At 41.4% G+C, this 14447-nt stretch overlaps 3 protein-coding genes and 2 long non-coding RNA genes across 6 annotated transcripts in view; 2 read left to right on the top strand and 3 right to left on the bottom strand.

The window, feature by feature from the left end:
• Window positions 1–56: 56 nt before the first annotated feature.
• Window positions 57–2484, bottom strand: tyms (thymidylate synthetase). Its single transcript, XM_026179820.2, has 7 exons — window positions 2130–2484; window positions 1767–1840; window positions 1501–1675; window positions 957–1058; window positions 691–866; window positions 518–589; window positions 57–426 (listed from the first exon to the last, which is right to left on the bottom strand). The coding sequence occupies exons 1-7, from the start codon at window positions 2368–2370 to the stop codon at window positions 289–291; spliced, it is 978 nt and encodes a 325-aa protein (XP_026035605.2). The 5' UTR covers window positions 2371–2484; the 3' UTR covers window positions 57–288.
• On the top strand, window positions 312–1901 carry LOC113029149 (uncharacterized). Its single transcript, XR_003273354.2, has 2 exons — window positions 312–451; window positions 1761–1901. It is a non-coding gene; the product is annotated as an uncharacterized LOC113029149 (long non-coding RNA).
• Window positions 2485–2814: 330 nt separating the features above from the next.
• Window positions 2815–6857, bottom strand: LOC113029147 (clusterin-like protein 1). Of its 2 annotated transcripts, none has more exons than XM_026179818.2 (9): window positions 6713–6857; window positions 5955–6056; window positions 5708–5856; window positions 5113–5283; window positions 4568–5018; window positions 4349–4477; window positions 3689–3903; window positions 3368–3548; window positions 2815–3044 (listed from the first exon to the last, which is right to left on the bottom strand). In XM_026179818.2, exons 2-9 carry the CDS (start codon window positions 6043–6045, stop codon window positions 3034–3036), a joined length of 1398 nt encoding a protein of 465 aa, XP_026035603.2. In that variant the 5' UTR covers window positions 6046–6056; window positions 6713–6857; the 3' UTR covers window positions 2815–3033. The 2 variants fall into 2 exon arrangements, with proteins under 2 accessions (XP_026035603.2, XP_026035604.2); XM_026179819.2 differs by having other exon boundaries at window positions 5955–6084; window positions 6713–6791.
• Window positions 6858–7891: 1034 nt separating this feature from the next.
• LOC145430959 (uncharacterized) lies at window positions 7892–10737 on the bottom strand. The gene is made up of 4 exons (XR_013911317.1): window positions 10180–10737; window positions 9790–9930; window positions 8141–8360; window positions 7892–8056 (listed from the first exon to the last, which is right to left on the bottom strand). It is a non-coding gene; the product is annotated as an uncharacterized LOC145430959 (long non-coding RNA).
• Window positions 10738–11716: 979 nt separating this feature from the next.
• Window positions 11717–14447, top strand: part of LOC113029145 (collectin-12) — a 44810-nt gene continuing 42079 nt past the window's right edge. Inside the window, exons 1-2 of the mRNA XM_026179816.2 lie at window positions 11717–12018; window positions 13010–13060. Coding sequence (XP_026035601.1) covers window positions 12012–12018; window positions 13010–13060 — 58 coding nt within the window. The 5' untranslated portion in view covers window positions 11717–12011. The remainder of the gene's footprint in view (window positions 12019–13009; window positions 13061–14447) is intronic.

The raw sequence follows: 14447 nt of genomic DNA, 5'->3' as shown, positions 1-14447 counted from the left end.
CTCTCCACTTACCCACCAGTGTCATATTTTGTACTGAATGTACAACTAGATTGCGCTCAAGCTGACAAAGTTAACATCTTTATTTACAGACTTAGATAATTATTCATTTAAAACACAAAACAAAGAACTTGAAGAGAGAGAAAAAAAAACACTTTGAAGTGCTTAAGGCTTAAAAGAGAGTTCACCCAAACCAGACAGAAAAAAAACTGAACTTTTAGCATGAGTGAAGCAGGCACACATTACAGTGGAGAGCATACTGTTCATTCAGAACAACGTTGTGACTTGAGTTTACACAGCCATCTTCATTTTGATTGTGGGATGTGGGTTGTAGTCGTAGATCTCAAAGTCCTCCATGCGGAAATCATCGATTTTCTCCACTTTTCTCAGGATCCTCAGTTTGGGGAATGGTCGGATCTCTCGCTGAAGCTGCACATGAAACACAAACAAACGTGTAAGTTTGAAATTTAAAAAAAAAAAAAGCAATGAGACATGCAAGAAGCACATTTAAGTAACCCACCTGCCCTTTGAGAGGTTCAGTATGGTTGAGGTAAACATGAGCATCTCCCAGGGTGTGAACAAAGTCGCCCGGCTGAATGGACAGATTAAAAAAAAATATATCAGGTGATGCGATAGAGGGGACACTGCTGGACCAAACAGGTATCAAATATGACAAGAATGCACTGGCCATACCTTGAGTCCTGTAATGTGTGCAATCATGTAGGTAAGAAGTGAATAGCTGGCGATGTTGAAAGGCACCCCTAATCCCATATCAGCTGAGCGCTGGTACAGCTGACACGACAGCTCGCCGTCGCACACGTAGAACTGGCAGAGTGCGTGGCAGGGGGGCAGCGCCATCCTAGGAAGGTCTGCAACACCACAAGACACGACAAAGATTTACCTTTTGTATAATTCTTCACCAAATGCGACTTAAAGCAAAAGGTCTCCGTTGGCCTCACCTTTGGGGTTCCAGGCACACATGATGATGCGCCGGTCCTCTGGATTCGTTTTGATGGTGTCAATGACTTTCTGCAGCTGGTCAACACCTTGTCCTGTGTAATCTGTCCAAAGATGAAACCAGGAAAAAACATGAAAACTCGACATCTCTACAAATGATTTTCATTTACAGCAGCATTTCCATATAAGATAACACCTGTAAAAACCCACAGCCTGCTGTATGTTTTACAGAATTTCTGTGCATCTTTATGAAATATTCAGAATGACTAAATAAAGGGTGGCCCTCAAATACCTTTGAGTGAACAAATTAACTATAAAGTCCAAAGGTGGATGTTTCCTCATGCACTTCCAGTTATATGTAGTAATTCAGACAGTTACTTGTATAGCTGCCGCACCAACCACAAACAAACCTGCATTGCTTTTCTTCTACTGGGATAAAAATATGGACAAATAAAGGAAAAATTATATGCATGGCTACAGTTTGGTGAGCAGATCTGATCCTGACAAATGACTTCACAGCTTCATTCAACTGGGTGAAAACTGTACCTGCATGCATGTCTGTGTACTCTGCACCAAAGTGCCTCCACTGGAAACCATACACAGGTCCTAGGTCACCCTCTTCTCTGTCAGTGAACCCAAGGTTGTCCAGAAAGTCCCGAGACCCGTTGGCATCCCAGATCTTCACTCCTTTTTCTGACAGCTCCTTGGAATTTGTTGATCCCTGTGACAGATTGCAAAAATATCAGATCTAATTTATACACTGGCAAGATTTTCATTGACTTGTGTTTCTTTTGTTTTCCTGCCAGGCTCACCCTGATGAACCACAGCAGCTCCTCAAGGATCCCTCTCCAGAACACTCTCTTTGTTGTCAACAGGGGAAACTGGTCTGTGAAAGATTGCGCAAAAAAAAAAACAAACCAAAAACGTTACGTGATGTTGCTGAGGAAGTAGGAAGCAGCTGTCATTTGCAGATGGGTATTTATGCAACGACTACCTTTATTTTATATTTTAATGTTATGCCACTTTATACTTGTAAGTCAATTACAGTGGTTAGCAGACTAAAAGGTGCAGATTACTTTGTTTTAGGAAGACTTTTTCATATTACTTCATGCAGTCCTTCTGTTTTCAGTACTTTTAACACACAGATACAATGCCATGCTAGCTGTAAACTGTACCTCTCAGGCTGTATCTGACTTGAGCGCCGAACAGGGACAGGACTCCAGTGTTGGTTCGGTCCCCCTTTAAGCGGCCGTTCTCCAAGATGTGCTCCACCAGACTCAGATATCCTTGTTCATCACAGAAAAATCCAGAGTTTTTCTGCTTCTCGGCCGCCGTCGTCAGCCGCTGCTTTTCCTCTTTCTCACAGCTGCCCTGCTTCGGCAGCTCCCCGGCGTGTATTTCAGAAGTTGCGGGCATTTTTGTAAATAAACTGTTTCAGTATTTCCAGCCTCAGAATCAACTGAAGAACTCCCGCTCATTTTTTGCATTTTGTTGCGCTCCCAGTCAAACTGCTTCTCTGGTTGGCTGTTCTGGGTACAGCGATAGAACGGCCAATCATAGAAGGAGAAGATTTTTCTTATATGGACCTCTTCCGCATGTGCAACAAAGCAAGGTTCACGTGGGCAAAACACCACTGCGCCCCTTTACCGCCAAATTAGTGAGTCGATCACGTGATTGAAAACTGAATTGATAAGAGAAATGCATACGAACAAAAGTCACCCTTTCACTGTTCTTACAGATTTACGAGATGCAAACCACGGTTTGCATTTATTTAAAACTGTAAACAAAACATACTATGAAGTACGATTCAAAAACTAAATTCAAAAGTACTCGTGACATAAATAACAAACAAAATAGAGGTTGAGGAGTGTACACTGTTTTATTGCGTAGACGTTTAAAAATCTAAGCATCAAAATACATGAATAAGAACAACATAAACTGTGCATATGAAGGTTTAGAGGTCTATGCGGTGCATTTTCAAGTATTATACAGATCAGCTTAATTGTGCAGGAGAAAACCTGAATGTCCTGGACTCTTCACTCTGCATGAAGAAACTGTTCCCATGGTGGTATGATCACATTACTCCATTCCTGTGCAGAAAAAAACTATTAAGTTTTACATTATGTAAGTGTACAGACCATTAAAAAACAAAAAATATAATATAATTAGAGATTGATTTCATGTAGATCCAATTAATCTTTTTAAACAAGTCAATAAAAAGAGGAATGTATGATTGTTTTTCTAGTCACATTATCATCTTGGATTGCAACATACTATCCAATCTGTAGCGATCGCAGTGTAAAGCGCTTTCAAATGATCGCAGTTCATCTGGGTTAAATTCGATTTGGAACTCTGCCAGGTGATGCTGGTAGCCAAATACTGCACTAAGGGACCACAATCGTGGGATCAATACCTTTTATCTTCCGTTTATATAGTGTCAGAGCCTCTAGAGCAACATTTTGGATGAAAGCAGGGTCATCCACCTCCAGATCTGCTGGGACCAGTATGGTTACTGGGGCTGAATCCATTATGGAGACAGTGACACTGCTGTCTGCTTTAGGCTTGTTATTCTTTATCTGTTGGTGTGGACTCACCTAAAAGATGAGAAGAGATGAAAATGAAAGTAGCCGTCTGACTCAAAATTGCAACCTTGGCTTGTTGCAACCTTAATAAAAGCTTCCCAATTTATACAGCAAAGATAATGTCTACAGATGCAGCATCACTAGCCACATACCAATATCACACTGAAGATGCTGTGTGGGTCCACTGTGCTGTTGGACAGCTGGCTGACCCAGCCATACTTGTCATGCATGCTGCTGAGCCACATCTGAGTGTCTGCTGTGTGTCTGTGGACCAGCTGCAGCCTGCCGTCATACTGCTGACGGGAGGCGTTCAGCAGCATGTACATCTCCTCCATCTCAGAGTGCAACTGCTGCATGCTGGGGCATGCTGTATGAGGAGGCAGAAATCCAGATGTTCATGTTGAACTAAAGGACTTTTTTTTTTTTTTTGCATTATTCCTGATGAAAGAATTTTAAGCATCTATCTAAAAAGCGTTAAAACCATTTTTTAAAATCCTCTCAGTCAAGAGAAAACTAATCAACAACTATTTTAACAAGTAAAGCCTCAAAAATGCCCTAAACAAGTTGATTCCCATTTCTCAGATGTGAATGTTCTGTTTTTGTGTCTGCTAAATCATTTTAATCTGACCACATTGTTGGGTTTGGACAGTTTTTCAGACCCAACAAGCTATGTGGCATTGAGACTCTAGGAAATTGTGACAGACATTTTTTGTTTTCCATAGTTTTCCTTCTTTTTAACGTCAAATAAAACCAGTTTTAAACTGTTTATATGTGTCTGTGTGGGAAGAGCGGCAAAATAAATCTGGATTTACCCTTTAACAGATAATCCCTGCATGTCTCACACAGGTCTTGAAGCTTCCAGCACTCTGATGCTTGTCTGCGGAGTCTTCTGCACATATATCTGCTCTGCAGCGGTCCCATTGCAGAAAACAAGCCTGTATCTTTGTAGGTGGACATGAATTATGTTACACACAAACAACCATTGTCTACAAACACACACATTTAAGAGTGCAGCGTTGTGCATCAGATACCTCGACTTGATTGCTGAACGTACTCTTCAGCTTCTTTTATTTCCTCAAACAAATCAGCCACTGGGGCACTGAAGCCTTCCAGCACGCTCTTCCCAAAGTCAAGCACTGAGTGAAGAACGTGCTCCAAACCCACCGACCCAAGGAAGCCAGAGCTTGACCCTCTGGTCGAAAGCGTGCTGGACTGCAGCTCAGTGGCAAAGGTTTCTAGAAAGGCGTGACCAAACACGGGTTGCATCTTCTTGGCCAGACCAATGCTCTGGTTGTACAAAAGGCTGATGTTTGACAACAGGTCGCTGAACGATGCTTCAGCCTGCAGCAGCTCCATATTGGATTTGTCCTCTGTGACCTGCTTTTCAGCTGCGACATTTTCACCTGAATTCTCCTGATTTTTATTGTGGACCTGCTCGGCATCTTCCAACTTAGTGGCCATTTTCCTGAAAAACTCCTCTACCTGAAGGGAGGGAGAGAGATTCACAGAGATATGTTTGCACCTTAAACATCAGTCCTAAAGAGATTCCTTTTGTTGGAATGTGCTGAAGTCAAACCTTGAACGAGAAAGAGGCGAAGCCGCGGCGACACGTAGATGTATAGAAGGCCTTACAAGAATCTTCCAAACATGGTTGGCACTCCCCAAAGGAAGATTTGGTTAAATCTTGACATTGTTGTTCGGCTTCCTCGACTTTTTGCTGTGTTTCTTTGGCCAGCTGCATCACCCCCTAAAACCCAACCCAAAAAACAGAAAACTCTGTCACAGATACATTCCCTTTTAATAAACCACAGAGGATAAGATGAAGTCTGAGGCTCTGGCACTCTGCCCTGCCCTGCGTTCTGAAAACACTCAGAAAATATAATAATCTAGAGACAGTTAATTTATCCTGACTGTAGTAAAACTACACCCCAGACTCACTTAACCAGCTGCACTCCCACACTCATTTTTCACTGTCTGCTTTGAGGTCTCTCCATGTGACTTTGTCTTTGTGAAGCAGAAAATATGTGGTGGGTTTCAGAAAAATGCACAAGGACTGGCATGAAACCGTTTAAACACGGTTTTAATTGCGGTTACATCTTAACCAGCCACAAATGCTGTGCAGGATTTTTGAAACTGGACGATCAGCACAGTGCAAAACGAACAGAATTCACCTTCTTCTTATCACTGCTGTGCCTCAGTGCATCCATCAGGTGCCTGTGCTTCTCTTCTTTCTTCTCCATCATTTCCTTCACCTGCTTCACTCCGAGCAAAGTTCCCTTTAGTTCCTCATCAACATACTGCTCTCCCGCTGCGGAAAGCCCTGCACACACCCGTGGAACACACAATACTTTAAGCTCTGCAACAGTAATCACTGGTGTCTTGTTTTTCGCTTTTCTTTTCCGTCAGCGAAGGCCTTACTTTTCAGTGTTTCCTCGCTGATCGGAGGAGAGTCGGCGGCACAGAGCATGACTTCAGCGATGAAGAGAATCTGAGCAAGAAACCTCCACATCGTGCCTCAAGCTTCAGAACAGGAGAAGAAATTTTTTTTCTAGCAAAAAGAAACAACGACCACATGGTGGTGCCAGCTCACAAGCAAATTTATATATAATATTTACAGGATGAAGGGGAGTGGATAAAATGTCAGTTCATTAGTATCCAATATGAAATCAATGTCAAACCAATAAACATGATGAGCTGAACAGATCCACTAAGGCAGCTGTCAGTTAATCTTTTTGGATTTGTTCATTAGTATCACATTAGGAAATATGATGGCTTGCTACCATAAAGTGCAGATGAATTATACATAAAGGTGAATATCCAAAAAATGTACACAACAAAACCTCAAATTACTACACAATTTTTTTCTTAAATGAGCTGAAAGCAACAGCAAGTAAATAGTAAATAACAGGAAACAACCATAACTGTGTGTTTTTGCTCTGAATACTGCATATTTATTTAGTTTATGGCGTCTTATCAATGCAAATTATTCCCATTAACCTTCAGTGAACACAGAGTAAGATGTCTTCCAGGTTGCAAACATTTAAAATATCTAGTTTAAAAAAAACAACAGCTGTATTGCAAGTCTCCTCCAATATCTCATCCAAGCCTGCTGTTGCACTGCAACTGTGCCATTCTGTGCAAAACACAAACCGAAGAAATGTAGAACAAGCTTTTACCTTGAGAGCTCTGAAAATATCCGACTCCCGAAAAAAAAAAAAGAAGCAGCTTGTGCTTATGGAAGAATGAGACTGACACAGTCTGGTTCCTCCGAGGATTGTTCTATTTTTATGGATCTACTCAGCAGTACAGATCCTATTAGTGTGTTTGCATTATTGGTTATTAAGCCTTATGCGCGCTGCATACCTGCAGATCAACTTTAATGCTCTGTAAATATAACGTGCTCAGTTGTTTGTCTGTCTCACGCACTTAATGGTCTCTAACATAGTCCAGAGCCCTCCTTAGGTAAAACTTTATGCTTTAATCTCTATCAGACTGACAGTAAGCCTGAGCCCCCTGCAGAGAATTGGCACACACACTGGCATGGTCTCAATCATGGGTTAAGCTCTGCACTGCAGGCCACAACAGGAGCAGGAGGACTGCACATGCACACGTGCACACTATACACAAAACAGGGTAACTGAAAAGAGGATATACGGCTGCTCTTAGTTTAAGCTTTAACAACAAACTGTGTAGACTTTCAGTTTATGTTGCTTGTTTTCCGTTTTTCTACCATTCCAGGCAGCCATTCATTTCTGTAGGGTATCAAAAAAAAAATCAGTAGAAGACAGCTGTATAATCCAGTCCAGGGAACACGAAATATGGTTTAGATCGATAAGAACCCTGACTCTACAATGTGCACTGTCATTTCAACTTCACGTAATACAGCTGTATGCCTTGTGATATGGTTACCTGTGCTGTAAATGTACTAGCTGGTGATAAACAGCCAAAAGAAACTGCATGTAATCCTTTAGGCTCTTGTGTCTTACTGAAACCCATCTGTCATCATGAGTAACCAGAACAGCTACAAAGCTTTCTGGCACTCTGTCTGAAACTCTTCCGGTTATGGAGAATGATATTGTGACTGTATGCATTATCACTTAGTAATTAACCATCTAACTTTACATACAACATTTTTATACTTAGTTTTCCTCATTGAAACATCAGTATTTGTGCGTTTCTCCACTTACGTATTCAGACTCTTCCTTTAGTTCGTTACCAATCTGTCTTCCATCCACACAGAGAAAACTGGAAACTATCTGATCCTGGAAGTCATCATACTTAGAAATAGTGTGTCATAAGACCGAAAGCTTGGTCCAAAAACTGGACTGTGTAGGAACCCAGAGCAGAGACAGCAGAACGTTTTACGATGTTTATTGGTTAAACTCAAAATATGATAAGTAAGGACAGAGGCAATAAAACACAGGACTTGACGTGGCGAGGCCTAGTTTACGTGGCTAGCTTGACATGGATTGAGAGGGGGGAATTGATGTACACTGGAACGTAGCAGTTTAGCAGTCACACTGAGGAGAGAGGACAACTGAATTAGGGAAGGGTAGTGGAGAGGAGCTCTGTAGATGGTTAGTATGTTTTACAACTTTTCTTACTTGCAGGTGGAGTGAGTAAGCAATGAGGGAGGGGTGACGTGAATCCAGAGTGAGCTGGACGGTGTGGGATGGCTGACCTGAGATCTGAAGGTTTCTGATGATGTGCAATAGCGGAAGGGCAGGCAGATGAGGCACAGAGTGATTTCAAAGATTGGGTAAGGTATCCTGAGTCCAAAAGAGGAGCTTAAGCTTGAGGTTTGAGTCAAGGTGAGTCCTGGAACTGTGTCACAAGAAAACAAGGTTAGCAGAGTAAATCACAAGGAGAGCCTGAACCATGTAAGCTGGCTACCAACATGAGTTGATGATGAACTGGCGGTGAATGAATGTCAGCGTGAGGCCTAAATCACTCTGGCTTGATTGCCTGCAATCAGCTCCAGGTGTGTAGAACTGCAGAGGAGAAGATGGCCCTGCCCAGGGGCGATACCAGGTAGACTCAGGATCCTGATGGAAAATTCCAGCCGCACACCTGGAGCTGTATTAAAGACACTATTTTTTAATTAATCTTAAAAACTTTAACTGAAAACTTTACTACCAGGAGGCAGTGTTGGTCTAATGAGTTTGTTTAAATTTTTCCAGATGTTTGCAGCTGCTTCTTTTTTTTTTAAAGTATATATATTTATTTAAGATGCTTTGGAATTTGCAGGCTGCCATTCTAAATAAAAATGTTTAATCATTTACTGGTTGGATAAAGGTTACATTGACTCACTGCCCCCTCTTGTGGTACAATGTGGTATTACATAAAAGTACAGCCCAGCCCTCTTTCACCTTATTTTTATATCTCTTTTTCAGGCATAAAGTCATAGTGGTTGCATTTTAAAATCCTGTTGGTAAGTTAAGCTGTGGAAGATTTAAGACTATTTTTAAAAACAGGATTTTACAGTAAGAATTCATCATTTTTTAGAGCTTGTCACTGCTGCCCCCAAGTGATCATAATTTTCTTTCTTTTTTAAGGGCATGAACGGTTATGTTAAGGTACAGTTTTAATAAACTAAAAAGTTATTAAACTATCTCAGCAGTCTATGGAAAAGTACTTTCTCTAGTCTGCCAACAGTGAATCTCTCCTGCAGCAATTGAATGATTTGAGTTGCCATTTTTCTAATCACTACATGGCGGCACCGTGGCAAATGTGGAATTCCTGTATGCTTTCTAAATCTCCTGCTAATCTGAACCCACTGCAGAAAGCCTTGACCCAGCAAATGAGGTCCCAACCCCTGAATAAGGACCAGCAGGAGCTTGGTAGTAAGCTACCTGACCCTCAGCTGCTTTTTATTAGCTCACCACGATCTCTCTCTGCGCCCCAATACTAGCCTGCTGCTCCAATCATAGCCGACAGTAAAATAACAGTTTTGAAGCCTTTAGTAAAACAAGTAATTAGTTGCTTGATCATCTCAACTTGGTCTGAAGTATGTTATGTGGCACACTGGGTCAAACTCAAGCTATTAGTGCTGAGCCAGAGTTAGAAGGCTGTGTTATCCAAAGAAAGAAGAACAAACAGATCTGAGCTGGACATGTGTGCTGCTTTCCTTCCAAGCCCAGAGGATTCCAGTGCTGAGACACTTGATGTTGTCTGCATCCGTTTCTGGAAAATTTACTGGCATGAAGTGAACGAGTGTAAAAAGATTAGCATCATGTAACCCAGTGACACTAACCTGGACTGAAGATGCAAGAGTGGGCCTGTCTCATTTCTTTGATGTTCCTTGTTAGTCTGGGAGGATGCAGCTGGAGCTCTGTGTTTGATCAGTGATCTGAAGACTGTGGATACAGGAAGTGTCCAGGAATTATCACAACACCTGGAAGAGTTAAAGAAAAATGGCGCCCAGTGAACCTTACAGTCTAATATGGATAAACAGCGGACACTTCTCAGCAAAATAAGTTGTTTCTAGAGGAAGTGCAACCATCTATATAGCCATGTTGTCATGAGGATGTTATTGTGCTTTATCAAACAGAGCTCATTTAGACATCGTGGCAATAAAAATGCATAGTTATAGTTTTTCCACTAATTTATGCATGCAGCTGGATCATGCAAACTTTTTTTATACCTTTGAAGTACAGCTCTCACGCAGCCGTAAGACTTTTTCTTGAATCTATAAGTTTTTGATTTTAGTTTTTGTATGCCTGCTATTTTTTCCTGCAGGATTCTCTCCTGTTCTGTGGAAGCAATGGAAAATACTCTGCAGTGTTTTGCAGAATTGTGGGGCTGCCGTGATAAATCAGACGATAACACGTCACCAAACAGCATATTTAATCTATTACCGCAGGGAGGCTGATATTAAAATGATTTTTAAATCCTTGAAGGACATGAGATATGAGCCTAAATATGCAAAACAGAAACTGGGCAGAAATGTCGCGGTGCTCCCTTCCACCTTCTCCAACCTTTGAAATTATCTCTAATGGGTACCAGATTTTTACCCGGGGGACGAGATTGCTATCAACCCCCTGTAACCTAATCTCATCTCCGGCTGGATTACTGCAGCGTCGGGCGACGTCTCGCGGTCTGTAGTGCTGAAAGCAGTCCGCACCTCCTCTGTCCCCACAGGAGGAGGCTCAGCAGGAGGGCCGGGGACCGTAACTGCTTTGAAAGGCTGTGCAGCACAGATGTAGTAACAAGTTTGGTTGTCAAGTTATGTATAAAGTTATGCAGAAATTGAGTCCAGTGACGGAAATGAAGTATCTTAGCTTTCACAATAAAAGCGTGCCTAAATTAAATTTAGATACCTTAAAAGCGCTTAGAAAATCTAAAAGAGAGGACAGAAAATGTCATCTATATGTTGTTACAAATGACCAATAGATTAGTTTCCCCCCCTAAATGTGTCAAAGCAAAGATTTTGAGCTTGACACAGAAGTTGTTTTCTGATGTCTTGAAACCAAGAACTGTGCAAAAGACCCGAGGCATCCTTCATATCTTTATATTTTACTAGGAAAATATGTGCAGTCACTTGTTGAAAAATATATACACAAATGGAAATACAGTATATAAGGCAAAAACACAGCTTGTGCAAAAAGGTGAAAAGTCAATATTTAGTGTGATAATATATATATTTTTTATAAACACAGCCTGAACTCTCTTAGGCAGGGCTTCTTGTATTTTCTTTAAGCAGGCTTCAGGAAAATGTTGGCTGCCTTTTGTTCTGTTCCCTGTTAGGATGATCCAACACTGCTTCAATAATGTTGATGTTCGAGCTGTAGGAAAGCCAGTGAATGGCAGAGAGTGTTCTATTGTGTGTGTTTTTAATTCAGGTATGCTTTTATTGCATCAGCAGTTTGTTTGGAACGAGTGCCATGCGAAATCCTATCCTGTAGATAGAATTTAGGGCTACCACTTGACAAGAGGTGCCAGGTTTTCAGTAATATCTTTTGATCATTTGCATTGTTATATTTGATAAACTGAGATATGTTTGGTATTTTTTTCATAGAAAGAAGAAATGGGAACAAATTATGTGAAAGGCATCTTCATCTATTAGGCATCTATTTCATCTTCCGGAAATAAGTTGTATTTTCTGTGGTTTAAGGGGTGGAAAAGAGGTGGGGCGACTACAATTTATTCTGAAAGGACCACCGGAAACACAACTTGCTGCTTTGTGTAACTTAACACTGGTCTAAGTCTCAGCTCAACTCTCCTTTAGCTCAGCGCTCTGGGATCATCTGAGCTCTCCCGCAAACACTCTTCTGAGCCACAGCGAGCAAGAAAGCAGAAACGATGGGAATTTAAACTGAGAGTCATGAAAGTCAATGCAGACTTGTAGCTTTAAAAAAAATCCTTTAATTATAGTGTGTTGGAACAAGTTTACACTTCTGCACTGGATGGTGAGATGCGCATAAAGTGACAGCGGTCCTCATCTCTTCTACAGTTCTCAACGAGTGATAAAACGCCATGAAAGGTACGTAACTGTTGCTGCAGAAAGAAAAGTGCAAGACCTTTACTTTCATTCAAATATTGCATTGATTTAACATGTAAGTGTTTCTTTGTGTTCTGCGAGTGCGCACATCTGGATGACATTACGCTACTGCGCAGCAGAAGTTGTAAAATGCAGTTTTTTCCACCACCAGTTTCATCCCATTGAAAGAATTAAAACACCAAATAATGTTTGCGCAATTTGGCCGCTAAACTGATAATGTGAGAATTTAAAAAAAGCCCAGATCTAACAAACGAGAGAAAAGAGAGGCTTTAGATTCACTTGATTTTAAGCATGAGAAAGAGAAGGGTATGACTGATGATGACCAGTGAGCACCACCTGCAGAGCTTCATCACTGACTGCTGTGTTTGTGCTTAAACTCCAACAAGTAGCCGATTAAAGACAACAATCTGCAGGCGTTCTAATTCATCAGCATCTTCCTCGTGTAGAGTGAACTGGAGGGGAATTAGCACTCAGGAATGTGTGATCCACTCTGCAACAGTAGCTCCTGATCTAGTCTAAACGCCCCCCCTTCGTGAAAGTCATCCCTCCCATCACTCCCCCTTACCCATGTCACCCTCCTCCTGGCCCCATCTGTTAACCATTACCAGCGATGTTCTCTGTGCTCCGCTCCAGTCTTCAGTGCAGTGTAGCAGTGTAATTAGGGTTTACTGTCAACAACCCAGAGAAACCGCAGCCTGTGGTTTTTACAGTTCTGTGGACCTCCTATCTCTAAACTCACACTCACACATACACAGAGGAGATGATACTCTATTATCTCTAGCATAAATCCTCATTGGCTGCCCTGATCTTTGTATTTAAAGATAACTTTATACATTTTTGACTCTACGCAGCAGCCCGGTAGTGTCTCTATCACTTTTATGTTATTTATGGAGTCCTAACAACTGTCTCAGATACAGTGTACCCCTAGTTGTGTGACCTATTTATGTCATATGTTTCTGATTATGTCACGCAGACGACTTTGCAGACGAGGAGGAAGTACAGTCTTTTGGATACAAGAGGTTCGGTGAGTGAGACGTGACCTTTTCTTCTTTTTAATCACAAAACTCCTTTTTTGTGTGAATAAAAAGCCATGAATTAAAGGGCCTTAGTGTGTGGGCCCACCTCCTTCTCTCTTTCTGTTGCTGCATACCTACAATTACCTGGATATTTACAAGCATGTTGCTCTAATTGAATCATTCTATGTCAGGACAGACAGCTGGCTGCCTGAACCTCATCTGTCCCGATAGTCATCGCTAATGGTTTTGCCTCTGATGGCAGGATTTTAGGCTGAACATAAATGTGGCTGACAGTCTGTGAGGTCCAGCTTGCCGCAGGCTCAACGACTGCCGACAGAGCTCTCCAGATCAAGAAGTTTCAAAACCTCCCCTTTATCCACTTAAACCGAGTCACTTAAACATGTTGACTCACACAAACATGCCGAGAACCTCAAAAATGTGGCTACTCAAACTCAGACTGTAGTCAATGCATGTCCGTCTGTTGTGGTACATGCATTTTTGTGTGTGTATAGAAGTGTGTTCATGCACAGGCAACATATGTTTTTTTTTTTGCCCAGTTTACAGAGGCTTTCTTTATAGATCTGTACATTATGAATTATTTGAAGGCCTCTTTTATCCTCATTTCCACTCTGCAAGAGAAGCTTTACATGACTTACACACTCTTTTATTTTCATGCTGGGCTCTGGTACATACCTGCAACTTATTCACTGTCTGAAGCAAGCTTCTTCTTTTAGCTTCTTTCCCTTTAAGCCAACTTTGTGCTGATTGGCTGCCCCTGAAAAACAGATGGTTTAAATACCATGTGGGTGGGGTTTCTATGCTCACAGTCAGAGCTGTGTGCCTGAGATTTGGATCATTTGGATCAGTCTGAAGCCTGAATCTTAGGCTCAGAGGAATCACTTCAATATAGTCTGACCTCATTATTTAAAACTGTGGTCACAGATAATAAGCAAAAGCACAATAGAGCCACTTTAAAGCAAAAGTCATTAGTGATTAGACTTGCAACATCTTACAGTAACTAAAAAGGCTCAATAGAGATTAAAATACATGAAAGTAAACAGTGAAAAACTAGACGACAAAGCAGAACATCTACTTGAGCTGTTGCAGCAGGATCTTGTTTCCACGATGTGTCCTCCAGCTGTTATGACCACCGATGCGGTTGTAACCCAAAAGCAAACAGAGGAACAGCAGCTGACTATCCAGAAGGTTTTTACCAGTCTACAGTCTAAATACATCAAAGCTGGTATCCTACTGAAGTTAATCCATCACTGTCACCCTCTGTCTTATAAAATTTGGTTACAAATTGCTGAAATTTCAGTTTCCCGACACACTAAGTGTTTAACGCAGACTATTCTTGCCCTCTAAAGATTGCTCTCTGTAACAACAGGCAGTCCA

Source organism: Astatotilapia calliptera, chromosome 9 (genome assembly GCF_964374335.1).
Source record: "Astatotilapia calliptera chromosome 9, fAstCal68.1, whole genome shotgun sequence".
NCBI lineage: Eukaryota > Metazoa > Chordata > Actinopteri > Cichliformes > Cichlidae > Astatotilapia > Astatotilapia calliptera.
This window is presented reverse-complemented; position numbering and strand designations above follow the sequence as displayed.

What these genes read in the sequence shown, in the direction of transcription:
- tyms (XM_026179820.2), bottom strand. Translation starts at nt 2,370, where the DNA reads ATGCCCGCAACTTCTGAAATACACGCCGGGGAGCTGCCGAAGCAGGGC. An exon ending in AGTCAGATACAGCCTGAGAG is followed by an intron (nt 1,841 to 2,129) that starts GTACAGTTTACA and finishes AATCTTTCACAG; the next exon opens with ACCAGTTTCCCCTGTTGACA. An exon ending in GTGTGCCTGGAACCCCAAAG is followed by an intron (nt 867 to 956) that starts GTGAGGCCAACG and finishes GTGGTGTTGCAG; the next exon opens with ACCTTCCTAGGATGGCGCTG.
- LOC113029147 (XM_026179818.2), bottom strand. Translation starts at nt 6,045, where the DNA reads ATGTGGAGGTTTCTTGCTCAGATTCTCTTCATCGCTGAAGTCATGCTC. An exon ending in TCGCCTCTTTCTCGTTCAAG is followed by an intron (nt 5,019 to 5,112) that starts GTTTGACTTCAG and finishes CCCTCCCTTCAG; the next exon opens with GTAGAGGAGTTTTTCAGGAA. An exon ending in CGTTCAGCAATCAAGTCGAG is followed by an intron (nt 4,478 to 4,567) that starts GTATCTGATGCA and finishes CCACCTACAAAG; the next exon opens with ATACAGGCTTGTTTTCTGCA.